The sequence below is a fragment of the Capricornis sumatraensis genome, chromosome 20, assembly GCF_032405125.1.
Source record: "Capricornis sumatraensis isolate serow.1 chromosome 20, serow.2, whole genome shotgun sequence".
NCBI classification, from domain to species: domain Eukaryota; kingdom Metazoa; phylum Chordata; class Mammalia; order Artiodactyla; family Bovidae; genus Capricornis; species Capricornis sumatraensis.
Window position 1 is genome coordinate 29,706,412 of NC_091088.1, and position 27,808 is coordinate 29,734,219.

At 46.1% G+C, this 27,808-nt stretch overlaps 1 protein-coding gene across 2 annotated transcripts; it reads left to right on the forward strand.

Moving 5' to 3' along the window:
* LOC138096702 (liver carboxylesterase-like) lies at nt 1-27,797 on the forward strand. 2 transcript variants are annotated; one of them, XM_068992979.1, is made up of 14 exons: nt 1-129; nt 3,214-3,421; nt 6,526-6,670; nt 8,983-9,116; nt 10,213-10,366; nt 12,063-12,167; nt 15,269-15,373; nt 17,963-18,001; nt 22,709-22,849; nt 24,370-24,450; nt 25,155-25,302; nt 26,046-26,177; nt 27,108-27,180; nt 27,459-27,797. In XM_068992979.1, the coding sequence occupies exons 1-14, from the start codon at nt 51-53 to the stop codon at nt 27,640-27,642; spliced, it is 1,728 nt and encodes a 575-aa protein (XP_068849080.1). In that variant the 5' UTR covers nt 1-50; the 3' UTR covers nt 27,643-27,797. The 2 variants fall into 2 exon arrangements, with proteins under 2 accessions (XP_068849080.1, XP_068849079.1); XM_068992978.1 differs by having other exon boundaries at nt 3,217-3,421.
* Nucleotides 27,798-27,808: the final 11 nt, after the last annotated feature.

The following is a 27,808-nucleotide window of genomic DNA, read 5'->3' on the forward strand; positions in this document are numbered from 1 at the left end:
AGCTGAGGGCCGGGACTGAAACAGCCCCTGTGAGCAGCACAGACACCTGCATGCACAGGAGCGGCTCTCTTTCCAGGATGTGGCTCTTAGCTCTGGTCCTGACCTCCCTTGGTTCCTTCACAGCTTGGGGTGAGTCCTCCTGAAATGCAGATAGCAGGAGCACCTTTGGAAATCCTTGTAGGGGAAAGGATGGGCACAGGGCAAAGCAGTGACAGGCAGTGACAGGCGGACGCTCTGTGAACTTGGATGGTCTAGCCCAGCCCGTGCCCCATGGCAGGAGACACAGGGGACCAAGCACACCCTAGACTCTGCTTGGCACAGCCACACCAGAGGAGGACAATCAGCTCCTCTCCCACATCCCACTGAGGACTTTGATAAGCTCCTCCATGTCTTTCCCTCTTGATTATTAATGTGGATATGGAGTGGGTCTTTACCAAAATCCTGCAATGGATCTCTGTTATTGTTTAGCAGCTAACTCATGTCCAACTCTTTTGCAACCCCATGGACTGTAGCCTACCAGGCTATCTGTCCATGAAATTTTCCAGGCAAGAATCCTGGAGTGGGTTGCCATTTCCTACTCCAGGGGATCTTCCTGATCCAGGGATCAAACCTGTGTCTATTGGCAGGTGTACTCTTTACCGCTGAGCTACTTGGGAAGCCCTGAAGGGGTCCTACCAGAATATTAATACTGGTTCTGGAGACAGAGCGGTGTGGGTTCAGCCCTTAGGGGCTGTGTGTTCTTACAAATGGGATGTCCCTTTTCTGTGCCTTGGTTTTGCATTTTGAAAATGGAGGTGACAACTCTACCTCCATGGACTGTTGTGAGGTGGAAATGGGCTGTTTATTCTAAACAGTGCCTGAAATAGAGGAAGTGAAAAAAGAGATAAAGGAGTTGCTTTCAAAGACACTGTATTACTGCTATATTAAAATGGTTAACTAACAAGGGCCTATTATATACCACATGGAACTCTGCTCAGTGTTATGTGGCAGCCTGGATGGGAGGGGAGTGTGGGGGAGAATGGATACATGTGTATGTATGGCTGAGTGCCTTCGCTGTTCACCTGAAATTATCACAACGTTGTTAATCAGCTATATCCAACACAAAATTAAAGGTTTAAAGCTTTAAAAAAAAAGAGATATGTATTAATAGACTATTAGGGTATTCTAAGGCCCTTTGGAAGGAATGATGCTAAAGCTGAAACTCCAGTATTTTGGCCACCTCATGCGAAGAGTTGACTCATTGAAAAAGACTCCAATGCTGGGAGAGATTAGGGGCAGGAGGAGAAGGGGACAACAGAGGATGAGATGTCTGGATGGCATCACCGACTCGATGGACGTGAGTCTGAGTGAACTCCAGGAGTTGGTGATGGACAGGGAGGCCTGGCGTGCTGCGATTCATGGGGTCACAAAGAGTCGGACACGACTGAGCGACTGAACTGAACTGAAGGCCCACAGATCAGGAGCCAACTGCCTTTTGAAAAGGTGGTTTATGACTCACATTTTATGGAGGAGAGAGCATGGCCCTACCATGGTGTGCCAGGTGGTAAACACCGGGGTGGCTCACGAGGGAAGAAAAGAAATTGGGAGTAAGGGTATTTATCTTGGTCACTGATAGGGAAGGAAGAGGCGAGGGAGGATAAATAGGTTTGGGAGTGGCAAAGCAGAGAATTTCAGCAGGTTAGGGGGTGCACACAGTTTTCAGGTACTTTGTCCTGGAGTGGTTGGGGCAGTATGGTGGTGGCGAATGTGGAGGACCTGATAACAAAGGGAACTGGGGTACAGGCTCTGGCAGGCTGGAAGGGAAGTTCATTCCTGTCTCCAGGGATTGGCTAACGCGGGGAGGGGCAGTCCCCCCAGAATCAGCAAGGCTCCAGCTGTCAAAGCATCAGAATACGGGACATAGAGGACATGGTTAATACAAGGGTGCAGCAAGGGACCTCAGATGCATCTGTACCATTTTGTAGATGGAAAAACTGAGGCTTGAGAGGGAACTGTACGTGCCCGAGGTCTGCTGGAAAACCACGCTCTGAATTCTCTTTCTGTCTCCTGAGTCCAGAGCCAGTGCTCCGGCCATCAGTGCTCTGACAGCCCCGCCTGCACTGGGCTTTATCTTCCTTCTGGCTCTGTGACACTGTGAGAGGCCCAGGACCGAGGGGAAGAGCAGCTATGTGTTAGTCAGTCATGTCTGACTCTTTGTGACCCTGTGGACTGTAGCCCACCAGGTTCCTCGGTCTAGACAAGAATACAGGAGTGGGTTGCCATTTCCTTCTCCAGGGGATCTCCCCAACCTAGGGATCAAACTCAGGTTTCCTACATTGCAGGCAGATTCTTTACCATCTGAGCCACTAGGGAAGCCCTAATTAGAAGCTGATTGTCCCCTTACTGCTAGTTATCCCCTGGCAGGGTCATACCTTTTCCACCTTTAGAAAATCCATACTAGCTGGCTCCATTTCCTCAGTTACCTCATCTGTAAAATGGACATATTGATGTCTCCCTAGCCAGGCTGCTCTGATTAGAGTGCCTGATAGTAAGTGCTCAATACACAGTCATCACCTACAACACAATGGTAATCGCTGCTGTCACCATCATTGCCTATACCTCACAGCCCATCACCTGCTTTTTCACTCTTGCCAATTGGGCATCTGTCCACGTCCTGTCTCTAGAAGGCTGTGTCTATAAGACCAGGTCTGGGTTATTCTCTGTTCTGGCCATACACTTTGAGGGAGAGGTTGGCCTTTCATCTGTATCTAAAGGAGAACAATTGGGAGGGTGAGAGGCTAAAAATCATTTCCTGTAAGGATGCTTAAACAAACTGCAGCTGTTGAGGACGGACAAGAGAGAACTTGAGAGATGAGCGCGAACAGGGTTTGCTAAGGCCACCTGCCTCATGAGGTGCAGGATGCCCCCGAGCAGCAAGGACCGGGCCTGACGTGGCAACTGCAGGAGACGCATTTAAGCTCAGTGAGAAAAAACCGCCTGCTCCACTGGAATGGGACAGATAGAATGTGCCCCCGAGTCACCCTCCCTCTGATGACTCTGTGAGTTAGGAAAGACAGCTTCACCCTCTCTTACATAAGAAGCTGAGGCTTAGAGAGTTGAGAGGACATTCAAGATCACATGGCAAAGTATCAAAAGTGGCAAAAGTAACAAAATCCACCCAGAATCCAGTTCGCCGTCACCACTGACGTGTCCTCATTTCCTCCCAACGTCCAGCAGGGCTGCCACCCTCACCGCCTGTTGTGGACACCGCTCAGGGCAGAGTCCTGGGGAAACATGTCAGCTTAAAAGGATTTGCTCAGCCTGTGGCCATCTTCCTGGGAGTCCCCTTTGCCAAGCCTCCTCTTGGATCCTTGAGGTTTGCTCCGCCGCAGCCTGCAGAGCCATGGATCTTCGTGAAGAATACCACCTCTTACCCTCCCATGTAGGTCAGGGGTGTGGTTTTGGCATCTCTCAGTGGGGATGTTAGTCTCAAAGGGGTGCAGGAAGGAGCCAAGGCGATCCTCTGAGTGGCTCATGCTTTGCTGTGAAATCCTCAAGCTCTTGTAGATCCTCACCAGCATTCCAAAACTCTCACAGCATTCTAGAGCCCTTTATTCAACTAGGAGTTCACACGCTGTGACTAAAAGACCACACGTGTCACAGCCAAGAAACATGCAGCCAAATAAATAAATAATTTTTTGAAAAGTGAGGATGGTAAGTAAAATTAAGACAATGAAAATCATGCACAGTTCCACCACCTAGCAAGAGCTCCTGTTCATATTTTAGACTCTATGTTTCTAGTCTTTTATCTGTTCCATAATTTCTCCCTTAGAGTGGAATCACATGATTTCCTGTACCCGATTCTAATGTATGTGTGTGTTTCCCACACCAAAAAGCAATTCTTGCACACCATATGTGTGTCCAACAATTCAACTAATTTCTGACACTGTTTTGCCAGAGATAGCATCAGATTCCATCCGTGAAGGGCTCAGTCCCACAAAACCTCCCTCTCCTTCAAATGCCAATTCCAAGTTGTCAACTGTGCATCTGACCAACTGGCTATAATTCAGAGGTTCCTGTGACCCCCTTCCTAGGTTATATTAATTTACCAGAGCAGCTCACAGAATTCAAGCAACTAATTTCCTCACTAGATTACCAGTTCATTATGAAGGATATTGAAGGTTACCAACCACTAGCCAAATGAAGAGATCCATAAGGTGAGGTCCCTGGCAGAGGACCCAGCACGGTGGCCTCCCTGGTTGTCCAGTGGTTAAGAATCTGCCCTTCCACTGCAACGGATTCAATCCCTGGTCAGGGAAGTAAGATCCCACATGCCACGCAGTGTGAAAAATAAAAACAAGTTCTGGTTCACCAACTGGGATGTTTTCTGAACCTGTCCTTTTGAGTTTTTACGGAGGTTTCATTACATGGGCGTGAGTGTTCATTGCTCAGTTGTGTCCAACTCTTTGCAACCCCTTGGACTATAGCCCACCAGGCTCCTCTCTCCATGGAATTTTCCAGGTGAGAAAACTGGAGTGGGCTGCCATTTCCTCTTCCAGGTAATCTCCTGTGTCTCCTGCATTGGCAGACAGGTTGTTTACCTCTGAGCCACCTGGAAAGCCATTACGTGGGCAGGGGATTGAAGTCATTGGTCACTGGTGATTGATTCCCCTCCAGCCCATCTTCTCTTTCCAGAGTTCAGGGGACTATGACAGAAGGTTTCCTTGTTGTAATCATGAGATTATTCCTCTGGCAATTGGTTCCCGCCCTTAGGTGTGGTCCAAAAGTTACTTCATTAACCCAACAGTATACACTGCTCAGGAAATTATGAACACAAGGGTTTCAAGAGCTCTTCAGCAGAAACTGGCCAGAGATCAAATACATCTTACAAATACTTATTTTTCTTAAATCACAGTATCGTATTACATGGTATAGATAATTTAGATGAAAGCAGTAGATGAAGTTCATGAAGGTATCATGAACACCATTCTGTGTCATTAAATATCACCACCTGACATTTAATCACCATATTATATTGAGTACTGAATCATAATTCTTTACTCCATCTCTTATTTGGAGTTCTTCCCTGTTGTTGATATTTTTTATACTATAAATAGCACTCTGATGAACATCCTATACCTAATTTTCATGCATATTCATTTTTTGATAAGTTCCAAGACATAACATTTTGGAGTCAGAGTATTTTAAAATTTCCCTTCAGAAATATTCCAACTGCACTGTTTTAATTAATATATGAAAACCTCCATTAACTGAATTTTTCTCAATGCTTGGAGTCATTAAAATGGTTTTTATCTACTGAATAGGCAGAATAATGTTAATAATTGTTATCATCACCATTATATACAAAATTATTCTTTTTATTCTGCTTGTTTGAATACTAGTGACACTGAGTATTTTTCCTTTTTAACTCTTAATCTTCTTTTATGAACATTATGTCCCTTGCCTAGGTGATCTGGGGAAAGTCCCCACAGGACGGAAATCAAGAGGTTCTCTTTGAAATTGTGATTCTGTGACTTGACAGCTGAGTCACCCAAGCACATCAGTGCCTCAGTTACCTCATCAACACACTGAGGGCAGTCATGCCTTTTTTCGTGGAGGCATTGAGATCTGGAAATGTGGCTTATAATATCCTTGAAAACATAAGCACTACAGAGTATGATTCTTTCTAGCTGTGTCACCTTGGGCAGGTTCTCTAACTTCTCTATGCCTCAGTTTCTCAGCTGTAAAATGAGGATAATAGTAGAACCTATATCATGGGGCCAATGTGAATTTAAATGAGTTAATATATAAGAAGTATTTAAAACAACAGTTGGCAAGTTGTGAGGACTCAATAAACATTAAAAATTATAATATCTGTAGCATCTTTAAAGTCTCCTATTGGGACAACCAATAGCTCTTGCCTGTGATGAGTTGCTGACAAATATTACCATGTCCATGTTGCTAGACCCTTATAGAAATCACTCCCCTCATTTACATCAGACAGATTGGGACCCAGAGCAGGCACGGCATTCACCCAAGGAAACCCAGCAAATCAGGCTGAGGCAGGACTAGAATATAGCTCCCCTAATGCTGCCCCACTAATATTTGACCCTGATCTGTTGTATGCCCTAAATATCCTCCATTTGATTGATTTATCCTGGTTTCTGGAAGTCTCCTGTGGCCTAGAACATGTTTCTGTGTGGGCAGAATATAAGGCACTCTACAGCGGGTGTCATACAGCGCTGGTGTGGACCCAGGGATGCAGGAAATGGTCCTTTCTCACGCCCATCAGCACATAGGGCAGCCTCCTCCCTTGACCCAGGGTATTCCAGAGACCCCAGGAAGGGAAGAGGATCAGTTCTGACCATACATGGTCCTGGGAGACCTTGGTGAGCCTGAGCATCCCCATTGCATGCCCCAGGTATGGTAAGAACAACTCTATTTACTGGCCTGAAGCTGCCAGTCCAAGGCCTTTGATGACCACAGGAGACATCTTGTTCAGCTCTGATTGAACCTCAAGAATTCTTCTCTCCTTGCCCCTCACAGGTGCTCCCAAGACCCAGTGGGAGCGCAGTTGCTCTCGGATCTCTTTACCAACAGAAAGGAGAACATTAGTCTCACGTTTTCTGAAGACTGTCTTTACCTAAACATATACACCCCTGCTGACTTGACGAAGAGAAGCAGGCTGCCGGTAAGTGGTGGGAACCACTGGGCAAGGCTGGGGTAGACTGGAATGGGATGAAGGCAGTGTTGGGTGGGGGCGTCTTGGGCCAAGGGTCTTCTGGGGCCACAGGGCTTTCTTGTGCACCACAGCCAAACCTGACATCAGGGAGCGCAAGTGGCCCACACCTCTGTTTCCCCTCGGCCAGAGTAGGGCCCCTGGGGGAGATTGCTGCACATCTGTAATGCACATTTCATTTTTCCAGGGCCTCTCATGCTAACAGATGGACAAGAAGGATGACTCTTAATTGCTAGATTAGGAATCTGATACCCAGAGAGGGTAAAACGTCATTTCCATAAAGTTAGAGCTGGAAGGAACCTTGGAGATAAGCCAACAAGCCAACCCTTCCTTTACAGACAGAGAAACTGAGGTCCAGTGAGTGGAAGGCAGGGTCACAGAGTCGGGTTGGCAGGACTGGAGCACGGGGCTCCTGGAACAGCCGGGAGCGCTCTGACACGCGCTAGCACAGAGCCTGTGTGTGGCCTTTCCTCAGCACACAGAGGCTTTCTCTGACAGCTTTCTGTGTCACAGGTTGGGGGGCAGAGCCTGGAGCAACAAAGATGTATTTTCCTTTGCGTTTGCCAGCTATCAAGATTTTCTTGTAGTTAATTTCACTTTCTAATTGTTTTGGCTAAAGCTGACGACCCAGTGAGTCAGCATTTCCAGAATACATGGAACCCCAAGACAGAGCCGTCTTCTAGATTCAGGCTGGAGATCTTCGGGGCAGATCTGCTGGAAAAGGAGGGGTCAGTGGGGGTAGAGACCCAGCCATCACTCAGGAACACCCCTGGCATTGTGCCCAGATGTGGAGGAGGGTGTCTGTGAACTTGTGACTGGAAGCTCAGAAAGGTGGGGATAATTTTTCACTCATTCATTTATGCATTCATTTCTTTTCCCTATTATGTACTCAGTGCTCCCATAGACACAGCTAGAATTAAGGGTTAGGAGAAAGGAAAAACATAAAACCACAACCACACAGCCCCTACCTTTGAGGATCTGCACAGAACTGGACTGGCCTCTTCAGCAAATCACTGCTGAACAGCCCCTGGCTCATCTGGTCTCAGAGATGACTGCAAACTCAGTCCCTCCACCTGGAGGCAGGCAGGGGTCAGAGGTGTCGGAGAAGCAGGGGCTCCGGAAACCTGAGGCTGGAGAACCGCTGCTGTGGAAACAGACTCTGGAACCACAGGGTCTGGGTGTAATCCTTGTTCCACCTTTTACTGTTTCCTCAAGTTGGGGATAATCACACACAAGTGTTCAGTGATGAATATAAAGATTTATGGCAGTGTCTGGCACAGCACCTGAGGCTAGTCTTCCTGATGCATTAGTTAGAGTTGAAGGGAAGGAATTCCTCCGGCCCCAAGAGCCAGCCTACTGCAGCACAGCCATTGGCTGGTGGGTGCTAGGTGGCTCAACATGTGGACTCTGCAACCAGACTGCCTGGGTTCAAGTCCTACCTCCACCACCTATTAGCAGTGTGACCTCAGGGTGGTTAAGTGCCTCAGTTTTCTTGTCTATGAAAAGGGACAATAGTAATTCCTTTCTCATGGATGGTTTATTTTAAATGCTTCAATAATACTTGTCACATAATTTATATATGAGTTCTTTGATTTTTTTATTAACCAAATGTTTCTATTATTTTAGTCATTCTCACTTTCTTGCTATGTGAACTCCTTAAATTGAGGACTGTGTATTAGGAATTATGTTCACTCTCATCCTCCGTTCTTACTCAGGTGCCCCTGGCACCTAGTAGGTTTTCAGATCATATTCATCAAATGGCTGAAGACTTCTTGGAGGAGGTGGTTTTAGCTGGGCTTTGGAGGATGGATGAGATTTGGGGAGCTAAGTAGGCAGCAGGAAGTCATATTAAGAAGAGGTACCACCCATGGCATGTTCTTCTTAACATGATCATTCATTCACTTGAGAAGTTGAATTCACCACACAAAAGGTAACTAAGATGAAGCTGAAACAAGCTTCTAGCCAAGGGCTTCTGCATGCTTAGTGTTCTGAGCTGAGTGAGGGGTCCAGGAGTGAGGGTGGCGGGAGTGCTGGGGAGGAGATGATGCTCGAGCCTTGGCTGTTCCCATGATGATGTTCTCAGCATGAGGAGCAGTGAGCGCAGGTGGCACTGGGGCAGGGGAGACAGGCAGGGGCAGCCAGGGTGCCCTGAGTGGGGTGCTGGCCTGGGCCGCAGCTGGAGAACGGGTAGGTGACCAAGCCTGCCTCTGAGGTCTTCCCCAGCTCTGCTTCCTGTAACCCTGTGGTTGCATCCCCCCATCCAGGTGATGATGTGGATCCACGGAGGAGGTCTCATGGTGGGTGGGGCATCAACCTATGACGGGCTGGCCCTATCTGCCCATGAAAATGTGGTGGTGGTGACCATTCAGTACCGCCTGGGCATCTGGGGCTTCTTCAGGTAAGTCCCTGGACTCTCCTGGTGGCACACTGTCCCCAGGGTGGGGGTGCTAGGACCCCACTCTGGTCATGCACGCCCTCAAGGGGCTCCTTGCTAGGCTCCCTGCTAAGACATCTGAGTGCCCCCCTAACTGGGCTCCACCTACCTTCTCGTTCCCCAGCCACCCTGGTGCACTTATTTCTGAGCTCTTACACATAAAACACCCAATCTCCCTGACACACTCCTATTATTCCTACCAAGCCCAACCCAGCTGTCATCTCATCTGAACTGCTTATCCCTTTTCACTCTGCTGCCTGGCATGTTGCAGTATCTTCAAGATGATGGTCACCATGCAGCACAGCACTTAGAGGCTCGCACATCTTTCCTCCTGGGGAAGTAAAGAGGGGTAGACTCGTGGGAGCTCCAGGAAGTCTAGTAGGTGAAGGAGCGGGTGCCTGGAACTGGGAGGTTGTAAGGAGCATCTGACTCCAGGGGACATCTACTGGGAGGAGCCTTGGGCCCACTTACCCCATTTCCTTCCTGGAACTTGGCACATGCATGAGTGAAGGCTTGAGTCTCCTGCGTGGATTCTCTGGGGACAGGAACTAGGTTTCCAGCAGGCAGTTACTGAGCTTTTCCCGAATGTACTGGCGCCAGGACCTCTTACCCTGAGATGCTGGGGGGTGGCCCGGGGGAGGGGTGGTCACCTCCCTGAAAAGACCTGTGGGCCGGCGGAGGGTTGTCCCAGGGGAGTCGTGTCCCAGGATGTGTCCCCTTCACGGAGACCCCTCAGCTCTTCCCCCCACGGCCCGTGTCTGCTCCCAGTGACAGTGTAACTGCGCGTACTCGCCCCACTTCCTCTCCCCCGGCCTCTCCTCTGCCACCTGAGCCAGGGTTGCACCCCGACCGTAGCAGATGCTCAGTCAGTAGATGCGGGATGGCTCTGCAGAGCCCTGTAGCAGAGCAGGACAGCAGGAGAGTGAAGACCCCGTGTCAGGGCTGTGGGAAGCCCAGTCCTTTCCAGAAGGCTCCCCTGGACCCCCAGCCCCATCTCTGGTCCCCAGGGCCCTGCCGGGACATCTCTGCTCCCAGCCCCACCCTGTCCTCTCACTCACAGCACAGGGGACGAGCACTGCCGGGGGAACTGGGGCCACTTGGACCAGGTGGCCGCGCTGCAGTGGGTCCAGGAGAACATTGCCAACTTTGGAGGGGATCCAGGCTCTGTGACCATCTTTGGAGAGTCAGCAGGAGGGGAAAGTGTTTCCATTCTTGTAAGTCTTCCTGGCCCTGATGTGGCTGCTGTTGGGACCCCTTGCAGACCAGCCCATCTAGTCCTGGGACCTTTACTTCTAAGACCTGCATTCAAGGTTGACCCGACTCTGTGCAGCATCAGATGGTGAAGAGTTAAAGGCCAGACTCCCCTTGGCCCCCAGGAAGCTCAGGGCTCAGCTCAGCCTCCGGGGCCGTAGCTGCAGCCACAGCTGCGACAGACACTCTCTTCCTGTCCTGTGTCTGTTGAGCTCATCCTCTCCTTCTTAATCATTTTAACGTTAGGAGTCGCCTCACTTCTCTTGAGATTAGGGGTGGGTGTAAATGATTAATCAGAGGAGCCAACTTGAGGTTGGTCTGAGTGTCCTTGTCTGACTTGAAGCCAGGCCTACAGTTCAGGAGCCACGAGCACTAGGAACAGGTTGGAGGCCCCCTCTGAGGGCCCTGGTGGCTTGTCCATGCCCAGGAGGGAGGGCGGCAGTCTCTGGGGCTGAGGGATGGAGCTGGGCTGGGGAGAAGGAGAAGAGGAGGGATGGGGGATGGGACAGGAACAAGGGACGCAGACAGGACCCGGGAGTGTGGTGTGGGGAATGGGAATGGGGGAGACAGCGAGGGGAGCAAAGCCGGAACGCCAGATTAGAGGGTGCTGGGAGCCGTGGGAAACACTCCAGCTCCCTCACGTTTGAGCAGAGGGTTAGTGCTATTACTGTTTTTTCTTTTTTTCCATCTCTTGGCTTGTGGGATTTTAGTTCCCCAACCAGGGATCAACTGGTTCCCCAACTCGGTTCCCCAACTGAGCCCCCTGCATCAAGAGCTTGGAGTCTCAACCACTGAACCACCAAGGAATTCCCTATTACTGCTTTTTAAAAATATATGATGGTTTCACAACTGAACACTCAGAGGAAAATGTTTTTATTTTTCATAAAGTGGAGAAATAAAAGTACAGAAAACCTGAAAGAAGAAAAAAATTCATTCACAATCCTGTTGTCTGTGGAGACTCACCGTGAACATTTTGATTTGTATTTTTCTAATTTTTTTCCATGATTCTACCTATGTATTAATCTAGGTGGAATTTCTTAAATACAAATTTTCCTTAGCATTATAAAACAACATAAATGTTTATCTAACAATTACACACCCTTTCATATTTGTGTGTGTATAGTCAAGTAGTTCCATGGTAGGAATGAAAAATAGCTTAGCTGCCCAGTCTCACAATATTGAAACCTTGGGTTATTCCCAGTGTTTACTCTTATAAACAGCATGAGCAATATTAAAAGTTGTGTACCTCCATGCTCATTTTCCTTAGGATAAATTCTGAGTAATGGAAACAGGAAATCAGAACTGTGCCTTTATTTTATTTATTAATTTTATATTTCCCCAGCCAGGTTTAAAATTTTTTATTTACTTTTATTTTTTTAATTAATTCCTACTGGTGTGTAGTTGACATGAGAACTGTGCCGCTAAAGTGTTGCTAGGAGCTGCTGAGCTGCCCTTCAGATAGGGTTGATTGTTACAGTCAGTGGGCGCCACGCACCGCCCGTTCTGTCCCTCACTCTGCTCCTGCCTCCCTCCAGCTGAGGTTTTCTCAGATGCTGGGCCCATGGTCTCCACAGTCCAGGACAGGGTTGTGGATGGGTATAGCTCTTGAAGACCACCCTCCCCATGAGCATAAACTCCCTTCTCAACACGGTCCTCCAGGTGTTGTCCCCCCTGGCCAGGAATCTCTTCCACCGGGCCATCTCAGAGAGCGGCGTGGCCCTCACTTCCGCCCTGGTCAAGAGGGACTCGAAGGCTGCAGCTGAGGTAGGTCTCACGCTGGACTGCCCGCACACCATTTGTTCTGCTTTCCTGGAGTTGTCAAGGGCTGTTCTTAGAATGGAGTCTGGCTGACATCCTTGAGGAATCACAGCGGAGAGGGTGGCTGAACATGTAGGACAAGGACACACCTCTCCCCACCTCCCCCTTACGCCACTGAGCAAACCAGGAAGAGAGCTGAAGCACTTGCCAAGCTCAGAGAGTGATGAGGGCAGAGCTGGACTTAGGCTCGTGACTCTGGGCTGCTAGCCCTGCGCACTTTCCACTGGACATGTTTCCCAACGTGTGCCAGGTGGGGTGAGGGGCTGCACAGAGGGCAGTGGCAGGTCATCTGTGTTGCCTCTCTCAGCGTCTGAGATCTGCTAAACTCATTGGCTCCATGTGACTCTGGAGTGGATTCTTCCTGGGGGTTTATGACTGGAGTAGTTTCCTGGAGGATTCATTCACTCGACAAGTAGTCTTGATATAATCTGACATCTAGCAACCTCATGAAGCTTCTATTATAATTTCAGTTCAGTTCAGTCACTCAGTCATGTCCGACTCTTTGCGACCCCATGAATCGCAGCACGCCAGGCCTCCCTGTCCATCACCAATTCCCGGAGTTCACTCAGACTCACGTCCATCGAGTCAGTGATGCCATCCAGCCATCTCATCCTCTGTCATCCCCTTTTCCTCCTGCCCCCAATCCCTCGCAGCATCAGAGTCTTTTCCAATGACTCAACTCTTCGCGTGAGGTGGCCAAAGTACAGGAGTTTAGCTTTAGCATCATTCCTTCCAAAGAACACCCAAGACCGATCTCCTTTAGAATGGACTGGTTGGATCTCCTTGCAGTTCAAGGGACTCTCAAGAGTCTTCTCCAACAATTACACTCATCTCACACGCTAGTAAAGTAATGCTCAAAATTCTCTAAGCCAGGCTTCAGCAATACGTGAACCGTGAACTTCCAGATGTTCAAGCTGGTTTTTGAAAAGGCGGAGGAACCAGAGATCAAATTGCCAACATCTGTTGGATCATTGAAAAAGCAACAGAGTTCCAGAAAAACATCTATTTCTGCTTTATTGAATATGCCAAAGCCTTTGACTGTGTGGATCACAATAAACTGTGGAAATTCTTCAAGAGATGGGAATACCAGACCACCTGACCTGCCTCTTGAGAAACCTATATGCAGGTCAAGAGGCAACAGTTAGAACTGGACATGGAACAACGGACTGGTTCCAAATAGGAAAAGGAGTACGTCAAGGCTGTATATTGTCACCATGCTTATTTCACTTATATGCATCATGAGAAATGCTGGGCTGGAAGAAGCACAAGCTAGAATCAAGATTGCCAGGAGAAATATCAATAACCTCAGATATGCAGATGACACCACCCTTATGGCAGAAAGTGAAGAGGAACTAAAAAGCCTCTTGATGAAAGTGAAAGTGGAGATTGAAAAAGTTGGCTTAAAGCTCAATATTCAGAAGACGAAAATCATAGCATCTAGTCCCATTACTTCATGGGAAATAGATGGGGAAACAGTGGCAACAGTGTCAGACTTTAGTTTTGGGGACTCCAAAATCACTGCAGATGGTGATTGCAGCCATGAAATTAAAAGACGCTTACTCCTTGGAAGGAAAGTCATGACCAACCTAGATAGCATATTGAAAAGAAGAGACATTACTTTGCCAACAAAGGTCCATCTAGTCAAGGCTATGGTTTTTCCAGTGGTCATGGATGGATGTGAGAGTTGGACTGTGAAGAAAGCTGAGCACCGAAGAATTGATGCTTTTGAACTGTGGTGTTGGAGAAGACTCTATTATAATTTAGGAGGCAGTTAATAATTATGTAATTGCACAACTTAGAAAATATCAGCTGTGACTGGAGCAGTAGAGGTACCTGATGTCAACAGAGTCCAAAAGCAACACGTAGTCCAGTTTGTAGGGGGAGGTTATTATGAAAGTTTTCTAGAAAAATAAAATGATCACGAGTTGAGGTGAGACAGATTGGTAGTGTTATTTGATAAGAAAAGAATATCCAGGAAGAGGGAAGAGTCTGTGCAAATGTCCTGTGGCAGGAGCAGGTATCTCAGGATAGAAAGTGAGGAAGGCTGATGTGGCCAGGGCAGAAAGTCCAGATAGGACCTGGAGAGAGCTGAGGATGAGATCGTTGGCAGGGCCATGCTACATAGGACCGGGTGAGGGCTTTGTCTTTATTTGGAGACTGTTACAAAGACAAGAAAGGATGAGCAGCACAGAGTCCCTGCTGAGGAGTGTGCCTTAGTGTCAGTGACGTGGAACGTTTGGTCCGGCTGTGAGAGCTGGTTTGGAGGAGGGGTGGGGGCAGCAGCCAGACTTAAAGGGATGACTGGTAAGTAGGAGAAGAGGAGATAAGAGTCCAAGAATGTTTAGAATTTGGGGGAACTTTTTTCAGAATTGTTTGGCTATTAACAACAGAAGCCCATTAATCAGGCTAAAGTTAAGAAGGGGGAGTTTATTCAAAGGAAATGGATGTGGTAGAGACTGACCTGGATTTTGCTATCGAACAGGACCAGAAACTGCAGAATAAAGAATCTTAAGTCCCTTATTTTGCGCTCTCGTTCTTACTCTCTCCTCTACTTCTTCCTGTGCCTTTTTATTTTCCACCAAATACATACTGAGCACTGATGTATGTCAGACACAGGACCAGGCTCTGGGCAGCCCGTGCACACTCTCCAGGGCCCCGTCATCGTGGCGCCTGATTTCTCTTCTTCTGCATCTTCCCCTCTGGCTGCAATTTGCAACTGACCGGCCTGAGGCCACATGGCTATTAACTGGATGAGCCAAGATTTGAAATTAGAAACTGGGATTCTGGATTCCAGCTCTTTAGCACCCCCTCCATGCTACCTCTCTTTAGATGTTCAGCCTTGAGATCATTCTGGCCACGTTAACGGAGATTAGGCAGCAGAGGCTGAGGAATATAAGTGGCATGCCTGGGACCCAGGACCTACTGGTCTGGAGTATTTTCTGCTATCACAGGCTGCCTATAGAAACTGAGGTTGGGACAGAATACTCGGTATTGATGGAGGGAGAGGCATGGCTCTTGAATTCTGCTGTCGCCTGTGATCTCTACAGCAAATTGCTGTCATTGCTGGCTGTAAAACTACCACCTCAGCTGTCCTTGTTCACTGCCTGCGCCAGAAGACAGAAGACGAGCTCATGGAGATAACACTGAAAATGGTAGGTGCATCTACTCTCTTGGAAACACAAGCCCCCTACCCTAGAAACATGGCCCCAGGCTTCATTATTTCAGCTTCAGTCCTCTTGCACTGGAAAAACTACCTGGGACAGTTTCTCACCTCCCAGGAGGAGTGTCAGCCTCTAGATCTGAATGGGAAATTTCTTTCTTTCCTTCCCTATTACAGACTATCTCAGATGTTAGCAAAAACAAAAAAATAACATAATAAACAACTGTGTAATGACTCCTCATATCTGTCAACACTTACTTTTTCCAATATTGTTTCTCTAATATTTTCTAATATTTTTTAAAATTTTATTTATTTATGGCTGTGCTGGGTCTCCTTTGCTATGTGCAGACTTTCTCTAGTTTTGGTGAGTGGGGGCTACTTTCTAGTTGGTGGTGCTCAGCCTTCTCATTGCCATGCCTTGTCTTGTTGTAGAGCACGTGCTCGAGGTATGGGGGCTTCAGTTTCTGATATGTTTTTAAGAAATTAAACATTACATATTCTCAGAGATAATTACCACCCTGAATTTGAGGGATGGGACTATTTCGAACAAAGATTTTCAGAAATATTGTCACAATTTGTTTTGGTTAATTTAGAAACCACCTCAGTTATAACCCAGTGGTGGTCAAGTTTTCTAGATTTTCTGCCTCAGTTGTGACTCTAATAATATAACTGTGTATCTACCCACTCATCCACCCAACCTTCCATCCATTCATGCATCCATTCATTCACCATTTTATTTTATCTGTCCATCCACCAATGAATCCAATTTATCAGTATTTTTTCATCAACCTTAAATAATATCAATTCATCTATAGCATTCATTCATCTGTTACCAATCATCCATATATATGTATTTCATCACCCATCTCTCTGAAATCAATGATGAATCCATCGCCTAGTCTGCTGGCTATCATCCATCTATCCACTTATCCCCTCAGTTCACCCATACTCCTTGGATTGACTAATTTCATCCATCCAGTCTTCTCTGCTAAGCGTATGCAGGGAGATAACAGAGTAGATGATGCAGACGTAATTGGATATAGTCCCTATTCACAAGGAACTATTCAAGGAGAAAGACACACATTGACTTAAGTGGATTAAGTGTGGTGGGGGTACAGAGAGGGGAAGCATTCATTATAATAAGTAGGGCTACTTCACAGAGAAGGTGACATTTCAGGATTGATGGATGGCTATGGTGGTGGGTCGTCACAGGAAGTTACAGCATGACAGATACCCAGAGAACACCACATTTAGAGCCAGTGGGAACCGTTGGAGTAGCCTGAGAACCTGGACTCTCTGTCTGGACCCTGGAATCCTGAGGCTACTCCTGGACTCTCCAGGGCTAGACTCTAGCACTGGATTCTGCTCTATTTCCATGGGTTAAGTCCAATGTAGCCTTGGATCCCTGTTTCTCAGGCTCAAATAAGGTGGCCACTGTGCTCAAAGATAAAAACACAACTGTTTTCTGGTTGTGTACATTTATTTCAGAGGTAAATTTCTTTTAGAAACTCTCCATGTGGCACAAGAGATCTAGCTTATAAAGGGAGATTCGGTGACTTTGGGAAAATCCAGAGAACATAAGAGACCAGGTTATTCTTATGAGATCTTCTGAGATCCTGTGGAAGTGTTTCCAGGATTATCCTCTCTCCCCAGTACACACACACACACAAGCACACACACGGACACACACACATCCCTGGACTGTGGGCCTACAACACACAATGGAGGGATCCTTAATAGGATTTCCCGCATACTGGTCAGGCCTGTTAGCTACAGTGTCACAATGAAACTAGCACAGTCTTGGTAAGCTCACAACAAAGAGAAGTGTGGGGTGGGCTGAAATTCAGTCAGCTTTTATGAGTCAGAATTTTCTAATGCAAGATAAGTAAACTCATCTCAAAGTGCCTTGAGAAGAGAAAGGAATATGCTGCAACAGAATCTTCAGGTAACTCACTGACAAGTCCAAGAGTGGATGGCTTCAGGCATGGCTGGGTCCAGATGCACATATGATGTGATTAAGAAACTGTCTGTATATCTCAGCTTTTACCTTTCTCTGTTGGCATCATTCTCAGACACATTTGTCCTGGGGAGGTTAAAGACAGCAACACTACTCTAGTCTTACATACTATCTTCTTAGAAACCCTATTTCCCAACAATTGCAGCAAAAATTTGGGTAAACTCTATTGAACTGACGCGGGCACATGTCCACCACCGAAGTAGTCCCTGTACTCAGGGATATGGTGCATCTGAGGTCACATACAGATGCCTGTAATCATGTAGTGAGAGCGGGAAGAGGGGGTTCCCCAAAGGAAAATCGGGGTGCTGTTGCCTGGAGGAAGAAGAAGGGGAAATGGGTGGAGGGCAGGGCAGGCACCAGCAGCAGTGCCCTGCAGCGCCCTCTCCCCCACCCCACACCTGCTCCCTGTGCTGGTGCCCGGGGGAGGGTGTCCTGCCCGTTTCCTTTCAGCCCAGCCAGGGTGGCACCAGGAGGGAGAAGTTGATATCTTTGAGCACAGCTCACATAGGCCAGCTTTTCTCCCAGGAAGCCTCCTCACCACAACCGCTGTCTTTGTCTTCACAGAAATTTTTCACTCTCGATTTACACGGAGACCCCACAGAGGTAAGGACCTTTGGTTTCTTGAGTACACGTTTTAAGTCTTGACACCTTTGCTCAGTCGCTAATTCGAGCCCCATCCTTTGCAATCCCATGGACTGTAGCCCATCAGGCTTCTCTGTTCATGGGATTTCCCAGGTAAGAATACTGGAATGGGTTGCCATTTCCTTCTCCCATTGACACCTTTAAGCTCCAGTTAATGAAAAGGAAAGAATGAAATAATTCTTCTTTGTAGAATCATGGTATTTCCTTGTGTTTATATTGCTGAGGCCCAGAGAGGGGCAGTGACACTGCCTGGGTCACACAGCCAGGAAGACCAGATATAGGACTGGAACCAGTTTCCCAGACTCCTAGTCCAATGCCCCCAGTTTTTTTTTTTTCAGCTTTATACAATGTTTATTTTTTTATTATTATTATTTTTTTAATTTTAATTTTTACTTTATTTTACTTTACAATACTGTATTGGTTTTGCCATATATTGACATGAATCCACCACAAGTGTACATGAGTTCCCAAACATGAAACCCCCACTCCCACCTCCCACCCCGTATCATCTCTCTAGATCATCCCCGTGCACCAGCCCCAAGCATCCTGTATCCTGCATCAAACATAGACTGGCGATTCATTTCTTACATGATAGTATACATGTTTCAATGCCATTCTCCCAAATCATCCCACCCTCTCCCTCTCCCTCAGAGTCCAAAAGTCTGCTCTACACATCTGCATCTCTTTTGCTGTCTCGCATACAGGGTCATCATTACCATCTTTCTAAATTCCATATATATGTATTAGTATACTGTATTGGTGTTTTTTTTTCTGGCTTACTTCACTCTGTATAATCGGCTCCAGTTGCATCCATCTCATTAGAACTGATTCAAATGTATTCTTTTTCATGGCTGAGTAATACTCCATTGTGTATATGTACCACAGCTTTCTTATCCATTCATCTGCTGATGGACATCTAGGTTGCTTCCATGTCCTGGCTATTGTAAACAGTGCTGTGATGAACATTGGAGTACATGTGTCTCTTCCAATTCTGGTTTCCTTGGTGTGTATGCCCAGCAGTGGGATTGCTGGGCCATAAGGCAGTTCTATTTGCAATTTTTTAAGGAATCTCCACACTGTTCTCCATAGTGGCTGTACTAGTTTGCATTCCCACCAACAGTGTAAGAGGGCTCCCTTTTCTATACACCCTCTCCAGCATTTATTGCTTGTAGACTTTTGGATCGCAGCCATTCTGACTGGTGTGAAGTGGTACCTCATTGTGGTCTTGATTTGCATTTGTCTAATAATGAGTGATGTTGAGCATCTTTTCATGTGTTTGTTAGCCATCCGTATGTCTTCTTTGGAGAAATATCTATTTAGTTCTTTGGCCCATTTTTTGATTGGGTCGTTTATTTTTCTGGAATTGAGCGGCATAAGTTGCTTGTATATTTTTGAGATTAGTTGTCTGTCAATTGCTTCATTTGCTATTATTTTCTCCCATTTAGAAGGCTGTCTTTTCACCTTGCTTATATTTTCCTTTGTTGTGCAGAAGCTTTTCATTTTAATTAGATCCCATTTGTTTATTTTTGCTTTTATTTCCAGTATTCTGGGAGGTGGATCATAGAGGATCCTGCTGTGATTTATGTCGGAGAGTGTTTTGCCTATGTTCTCCTCTAGGAGTTTTATAGTCTCTGGTCTTACGTTTAGATCTTTAATCCATTTTGAGTTTATTTTTGTGTGTGGTGTTAGAAAGTGATCTAGTTTCATTCTTTTACAAGTGGTTGACCAGTTTTCTCAGCACCGCTTGTTAAAGAGATTGTCTTTACTCCATTGTATATTCTTGCCTCCTTTGTCAAAGATAAGGTGTCCATATGTGTGTGGATTTATCTCTGGGCTTTCTATTTTGTTCCATTGATCTATATTTCTGTCTTTGTGCCAGTACCATACTGTTTTGATGACTGTGGCTTTGTAGTAGAGCCTGAAGTGAGGCAAGTTGATTCCTCCAGTTCCATTCTTCTTTCTCAAGATTGCTTTGGCTATTCGAGGTTTTTTGTATTTCCATACAAATCTTGAAATTATTTGTTCTAGTTCTGTGAAAAATATGGCTGGTAGCTTGATAGGGATTGCATTGAATTTGTAAATTGCTTTGGGTAGTATACTCATTTTCACTATATTGATTCTTCCGACCCATGAACATAGTATATTTCTCCATCTGTTAGTGTCCTCTTTGATTTCTTTCATCAGTGTTTTATAGTTTTCTATATATAGGTCTTTAGTTTCTTTGGGTAGATATATTCCTAAGTATTTTATTCTTTTCGTTGCAATGGTGAATGGAATTGTTTCCTTAATTTCTTTTTCTACTTTCTCATTATTAGTGTATAGGAATGCAAGGGATTTCTGTGTGTTGATTTTATATCCTGCAACTTTACTATAGTCATTGATTAGCTCTAGTAATTTTCTGGTGGAGTCTTTAGGGTTATCTATGTAGAAAATCATGTCATCTGCAAACAGTGAGAGTTTTACTTCTTCTTTTCCAATTTGGATTCCTTTTATTTCTTTTTCTGCTCTGATTGCTGTGGCCAAAACTTCCAGAACTATGTTGAATAGTAGCGGTGAAAGTGGTCACCCTTGTCTTGTTCCTGACTTTAGGGGAAATGCTTTCAATTTTTCACCATTGAGGATAATGTTTGCTGTGGGTTTGTCATATATAACTTTTATTATGTTGAGGTATGTTCCTTCTATTCCTGCTTTCTGGAGAGTTTTTATCATAAATGGATGTTGAATTTTGTCAAAGGCCTTCTCTGCATCTATTGAGATAATCATATGGCTTTTATTTTTCAATTTGTTAATGTGGTTAATTACATTGATTGACTTGTGGATATTGAAGAATCCTTGCATCCCTGGTATAAAAGCCCACTTGGTCATGGTGTATGATCTTTTTAATGTGTTGTTGGATTCTGATTGCTAGAATTTTGTTGAGGATTTTTGCATCTATGTTCATCAGTGATATTGGCCTGTAGTTTTCTTTTTTTGTGGCATCTTTGTCAGGTTTTAGTATTAGGGTGATGGTCAATGCCCCCAGTTTTGAACTCTGTGTCCCTGTCCCCAGCCAGCCCCTGGTCTTGTTTACATTCCTAAAAATGCCCTGTTGGGAGAAGGTGAGCGAGAAACCTCAATTGTGGGCAGTGGAGATGACTGGGTAAGGGGCTCCTCAGGAGCCTTCACGAGGAGCCCAGATTATCTCCTGGGGGGCTGCAGGGTTGACTGGCTGTGCAAGTCACTCTATTTGCAGGCATGTGGGGAAAGGAGCCATGAATCAGTCCTCAGGACACCACCCCCCTCCCAGTCATGCAGGAAACTCCAGCAGCAGTCTCCCCAGGCTGAGAAAACATTGAGGCCTTGTTGGTTGGTGTTTTATTATCAATAAATATTACACATAACTAATTGTCTGTAAGAAATGTATATTACATAAGGTGTCTGTAAGCAGGAACATACACAACACAAGGTTGAGAAAATGTGACCAGAGGCTCAGGAACCTGGCCCCATATTTCCCCTGTTGAAGTGACAGAGCAGTCCCTAAATCAGAGTCATGGTGACTTTACAGAACTTAAGTGCTACGAATAATGAAGAATGTTACCGAACCAATCAGGGATCTTGCTCTTTACTGGTTATGAGATCAAATACATATTCACAAATCTTAAAAAAGAAAGGTGACTTTAATCAGAATGCAGCAATCTGGGGAGATGGCGAAGTCAGCATCCCCCCAAAACTACCTCCCAGGTTTCTGTTTGGCCATGAATCTTTTTTTTGTTGTTGCGACATCCAGGCTTCTCTCTAGTTGTGGTACGTGGGCTCAGTAATTGCATTGCGTGGGCTTAGCTATCTGAAGGCATGTGATATCTTAGTTCCCCAACCAGGGATCAAACCCAAGACCCCTGCATTGCAAGGCTGATTGCTAACCATTGGACCACCAGGCAAATCCCTGGTCATGAAATTTTTTAAAGAGCAATAGAGAAGTAATCTCAGTTCACCATTGAGATAGAAGGTCAGAGTGGTTGCCATTCCCCTCTGTCTGCAGACTCATATGCAGGTTGTTGATTCCTCATGATCTTCTGGATATCATCTTGTTCACACAGTTTATTTTGGAGATTACTAAAGGGGAAGTTAGGGAGGAGACTTGGTCATCTGTTAATTACTTATTCTTCATTTCTACTTCTTTGGTCTATGGGAAGGACCAAAAAGTTAGGCAAGGTATTGTGTGATTAAAAGATCTGAAAAGTGTGCTTGGACTGGAGATGAATAGAGCATGGCAGAGGGTCCTGGTTTAAAAGTTGGTTATCATATAGCTTTGCTAAAGTGACCAAAGTAAAGGGACTTCCTGCTGAGGGTGGTTTCCTGTAAAGAGATGCTTGCAAGGACTGTAGATGGAGAAATGCACATAGATATATTACCATGTACACTTCAAATTAAATGCACATTATATTATATATTTTCATACCAAGTTGAGTGGCGATCTGTCCCTATCACATGACCACTGCTGTCCCCTGGTCAGAGTTCAGCCCTTTCGGATCTGCAGACTTAGCCCCCTCTGTTAGGACCCAGGTGTGTGGCCACCACCCACAGGCACCCAGGTGTGTGATACTGGCCTTGAGTTCCAGCAGATGGTGAGGGGGATACAGGTGTGACTTGGAAGGGGAAGCATAGACACTCCCTCGCTCTCTTCCCCAGAGCCATCCTTTCCTGCCCACCGTAGTTGACGGAGTGCTGCTGCCAAAGCTGCCTGAAGAGATGCTGGCTGAAAAGAATTTCAACAATGTTCCCTACATGGTGGGAATCAACAAGCAAGAGTTTGGCTGGATTATTCCACTGGTGAGAAAGCTCAGGCCTTGTAGACTTGTCTCCCAGCACATCACCCTCCCATCTCTGGTCACAGACCTCTCTCTAGGACAAGGCCAGCTGTCCCCTTCATACAGTTGACATTTCTATGGAAACCATCTCTGATGGTCCACATTGTCATCTGGGAGGTGCAGTTCTGGGGACCCATGTTCCCACACACTCTCTAATCGTCCTCCCATCCATGGATCCTGAAATGTCGGTTCCAATCACTGAGCAGATGAAAACCCAAGGCCTGGAAAGGGGAAGGGACTCGGGAGTAAAGGAGAGTGGGGCTTGGAACCTGCAGCCTCTCACCTCGGGCTTGCTGCTTTCATGCTTTTTCCATAAATTACCTCCACCTCACCCATGCTCTCACTCATCTCACTGGAAAGAGTGGGAGGAGCCTGCTTCCTCCTGAGTTAAAATTGACTTCTAAAAGTTAGAAAGGGCTTTCCCTTCTGACAGAGATAAACAAAGCCAGACACTAGTTGAAGTGGTAACAGATTTGATTCAGTTACATCCCTGCTAGAGGGAAATGGTCCATCGTGAACTGAACCCAATCCGTGAAATGAAAGCCTGGAGCCTCTTTAAGGCATAAGTGAGGTGGGGCAGATTGTCTGTGTGACTGGGCTCCCTGGATTTGTCAGCTGGCATTTATGTGGAGAAGAAACAACTCCTGCCTTTATGACAGGAGGGAGTGGTGTAAGTAGAAGCAAGACCCCCACTGAAGTTAGGCCTTTATCATCTCACAGGGACTGGAGGACAGAGCAAGATTTATCCCTGAATGTTTGTTTTTCATAAAGATGGCTCTCAGATCCTTGAGGAAACAGTTTTGGGTGGAAGATTTACATCTAAATGGGCAAAGAAAAGATTTGGAAGGGGTTCGTGGACCCACCTGCCTATCACCAGGTTTGGGCTGGAACAAACAGTAAAATCTCCTGGCAGCCCAGAGCTCTTTAATGGGGCCTGCGGTCATCCTGGGGACATGGCCTTAAGCTCCCTGAAGCTGTCCTGGAGCTTGGTCAAGTCTCTTAGGACAGAGTTTTGATGGAGTCATTATGTGCAGAGTTCTGTGGTTCTTCAGCATGATTTCAGAGGTTTTACCAAAGGACCAAAGTTATAATGGCAGGATTTGGAGCTTTCTCAGATATCTGACACAGGCAGGGTATTTGTGGAGGTCTCTGTCATCTGCCCCAGAGCCTTCCACTTCAACACTAGGCTGGCTGAAACCTTCCCTTTCTGTCTTGATGGTTATTTTGGGGATTCTAGACTAATTATTTGTACACACACACACAAAGACTGGGGCACCTTCCCTTAACAATTACTTTATCCTCCTTGCACTCCTTGATCTCTAGATATAAAGTCCATTTGATTCATTGGTTTTGCCCAACTCATCAAAGAGCCATGCCCATCAAGACATGACAAAGTGACCTTAAGTCTGCATTGGTTTAGTCTCTTGGGTTTTTCCTGCCATTGCTTAATGATTCACAGTTGTTTAACCTTTGTTTTAACAGCTCATAGGCTACCCTCTGTCTGAAGACAAGCTGGACCAGAAGACGGCCACATCACTCCTGTGGCAGTCCTATCCTCTCCTTGTAAGACTCTAGGAATCACAGGAGCTGGTTGAGCCCCAAAGAGGGCCAGAAGCTTGTCCCCAGTTGCAGAGCAATTAATGGCAGAATGAAGACTGGAGCTGGGGGATTCTGATCCACTTTTTCTACTTTTCTTATTATTACTCAAGTTGAGGGGTGGGGGAAAGTTTCAAGTGGGCTTAAAAGGCTCACCATTAACCAAACAAGAGATGCTCTGGTGATGAGGTGCAGGGGTGGTGAGGTCAGAAATTGAGAAGGAGCAAAATTAAAACCACCAAGTGAATGAATAATATTTAGGAAGAATTTATTGTACATAAGCACCACTTTTCTCTCTGGGAGATTCCAGCTTCAAAGGCTGATAGGTTTGAGGACATGAAGTTACAGCAAGGCTTCTAAAGTGAAAATGAAGAAGTTGTTCACCTTTTCAGTGGTTGCTTATTACAATGGAGTTTTTCAGGTGTCAAGGGAATGGTGAAAAGTGATTCTCTCATACCATTTTAGGGAGATGACTTAAGTTTATTGTGTGATTGTCAAAGGGCTTTACAGAAAAATAACCTAAAGTAGATTTTGGTTAGGTGCATGAAATAAGTGAGAGTTAGTTTTGCTTCGATGGCTTAAATGGTTTTGTCTGCACAGATAATTCATAAGTCTGGTCTCTATCTTGTATTTAATTTTAACAGTGGTCACTTTCACTTGATCTATTTCAGAACATTCCTGAGGAACTGGCTTCGGTGGCCACTGAAAAGTATTTAGGAGGGACAGACGACCCTGTCAAAGAGAAAGACCTGTTCCTGGACTTGATAGCAGATGTGATATTTGGGGTCCCATCTGTGAATGTGGCCCGTTACTACAGAGGTGAGTCCTGAACAATAGGCAGGAGAGGGTCACCACCATTCCACCTTCACTGATTCCTGCCTGGCCCTCAGCACAAACACATGCGTGGAAACTGTTGAGAGTGATACATCTAACACAAACACGTGCGTGTAAACTGTTGCGAGTGATACATCCAATACTAACTACATTTGGCCTGAAATGCTAAAAAATAGGTGGAATTGAAAGTACCTGTTGTGCTGCAGGTATTCTGTACAGGAATGAAAAGCAGCCTGCTATCAGTGAAATGTAGTGGTGTTTCTGTGGACATAAACTGTATGTATCTAGATGTTCTGGAGTGAGAATGCATCAGGGCAAAGAGGCTTATATGAATTGACCTGATGCCTCTATAATGATAGTTATTTTTAATCAGTTTCCCCATAGTTTCAACATTCATTTATTTATTCATTCATTTGCTCAGTCATTGAATAAATACTGGTTCAAATGTAGTTCCACCTCTACCACCAATGTACCCTTAAGCAACTCATAGAATTTTTTCCAAGCTCTTTATTCTCTACGGTGCTAATAACCAGGGATTTGGTTCAGGAACACACAATGTTGGCACACAGTTGGTTCTCACAGTGGGCAGCTGTTATTAATGCTCTTGTTGTTCACTCAGGACCAGGTGTGCCCCTAATTTTCTGACTGCTCATGGCCCCCTGGAGCCCCTGATACTATCCAGTTGTGTGTCTGCTGAAATGAGCCATGTATGAATCCTTGTTTTCCAGATGCTGGAGCTCCCACCTACATGTATGAGTTTCAGTATCGCCCAAGCTTCTCATCAGAGCTGAAACCCAAGACAGTGATAGGGGACCACGGGGATGAGCTCTTCTCTGTCTTCGGAGCTCCATTTCTGAAAGGTGATGGCCTTTTGGTGACTATTAACTTGGAGTTAGGAGCTCCTGGCCCGAGATTTGATTTGGTGACCTTGGGCAATTTCCTCCTTCTCTGCAGTTTTTAGTTTCCTGAATTCACCATAACAGGGTGGAAGGACAAAGGGCCCCAACCATTTTTTGTTGTTGTTGTTCTACCGTACATGATGAAGAATGCATATCCTTGTACCCTCACCCATGGTCACTCTAGAATCCAGACCTGGGCATCAGCAAGATGGGAGTGTGTCACCCGCAGGCCCTGCTCAGGGGTAGCAGGCCATTATTCACGCCACACTCACAAGAGCACATCAGAGTGCGAGTGACCCTTGACTGTATATCCAACCATCCATCTAAAGCTCGTATCTTTTTAAATTAAATATCTTTAACATTATAATAGTTTAAGGAATAACTCTCACAAATGTCTTTAATGTCTTCACCATCAACAGTTAACAGACAGCTTGTGTGTGACACACCCCAGGGCTGTGCTTCTGGACACTTTCTGATGGATAACTATATGGGGCTCTTGCAGCTTGGTTATTCGTCAGATTCTGTGAAAACATATATGGGTGAAGGAAACTGAGAAAAGGCCCAAAGGAGAGCATCCTGGGAGGTGGGGTTAGTCTAGCAGCAACCCTGGGGTGTGTCCCTGAAACACTGAAGGGGGAAGGGCAGTCGAGTGGGCACAGAAGACAAGGCAGTCAGCTTATGGACCGACTGCAGGCCTTCACTGAGCCCAGCCTCAGCTGGTAACTGTCAAGCTTAAAGTGCACTTGAATTACCCAAGATCTTATAATGCAGGTTTAGACTCAGTAGGTCTGGAGTAAGGCCCCCATTTCTGAATTTATTAAAATTTCTCAAGTGCTTCTGTTGCCCATGAACCACACTTTGAGCAGCAGTGGCTTTGTCTCCTCCCCACAGATGGTGCCTCAGAAGAAGAGATCAATCTCAGCAAGATGGTGATGAAATTCTGGGCCAACTTTGCCCGGAATGGGTGAGCTGCTGGCAGAGATGGAGTAGGGTTGGGAAGGGACAGGGAGTGTCTGTTGGGTGGGGAGAGCTTCCAACGTGCGATGGTCAAACACCTGGCCCTGTGACTTCTGACATGAGAGCTCCCTGTGATGGACTGGGTGCCCAGGACATGGTCAGCCTCCTGTCTCTGGCAGCATATGAGTGTTTGGCAGAAATGAAGCCATGGTGTCCCTGACCATCTCAGAGGGTTGTTGGGACCAAACCTTTGCTTTGGTAAATTTCTATTTGACTCTGTTTCAGGAACCCTAATGGGGAGGGGCTTCCCCATTGGCCAGCGTACGACCACAAAGAAGGGTACCTTCAGATTGGTGTCAACACTCGGGCAGCCGAGAAGCTGAAAGACAAGGAAGTGGCTTTCTGGAATGAGCTTCTGTCCAGGGAGGTGGCAAAGAAGGCACCACACTTAAAACATGTTGAGCTGTGAACAGGAGGCTCAACTGGGCCCCGAGACAGAGGTTTCTCTAGAAGTGTTTATGTGTCAAAGAGGTGTCTTATTGTGAAGTTTGAAGAATTATCTGATGGGAGCGGCAAAGGTCAGGGAGGGGGAGTTTCTGTTTCTGTGGCCTCAATTTGGAAATAAATGTTCTTTT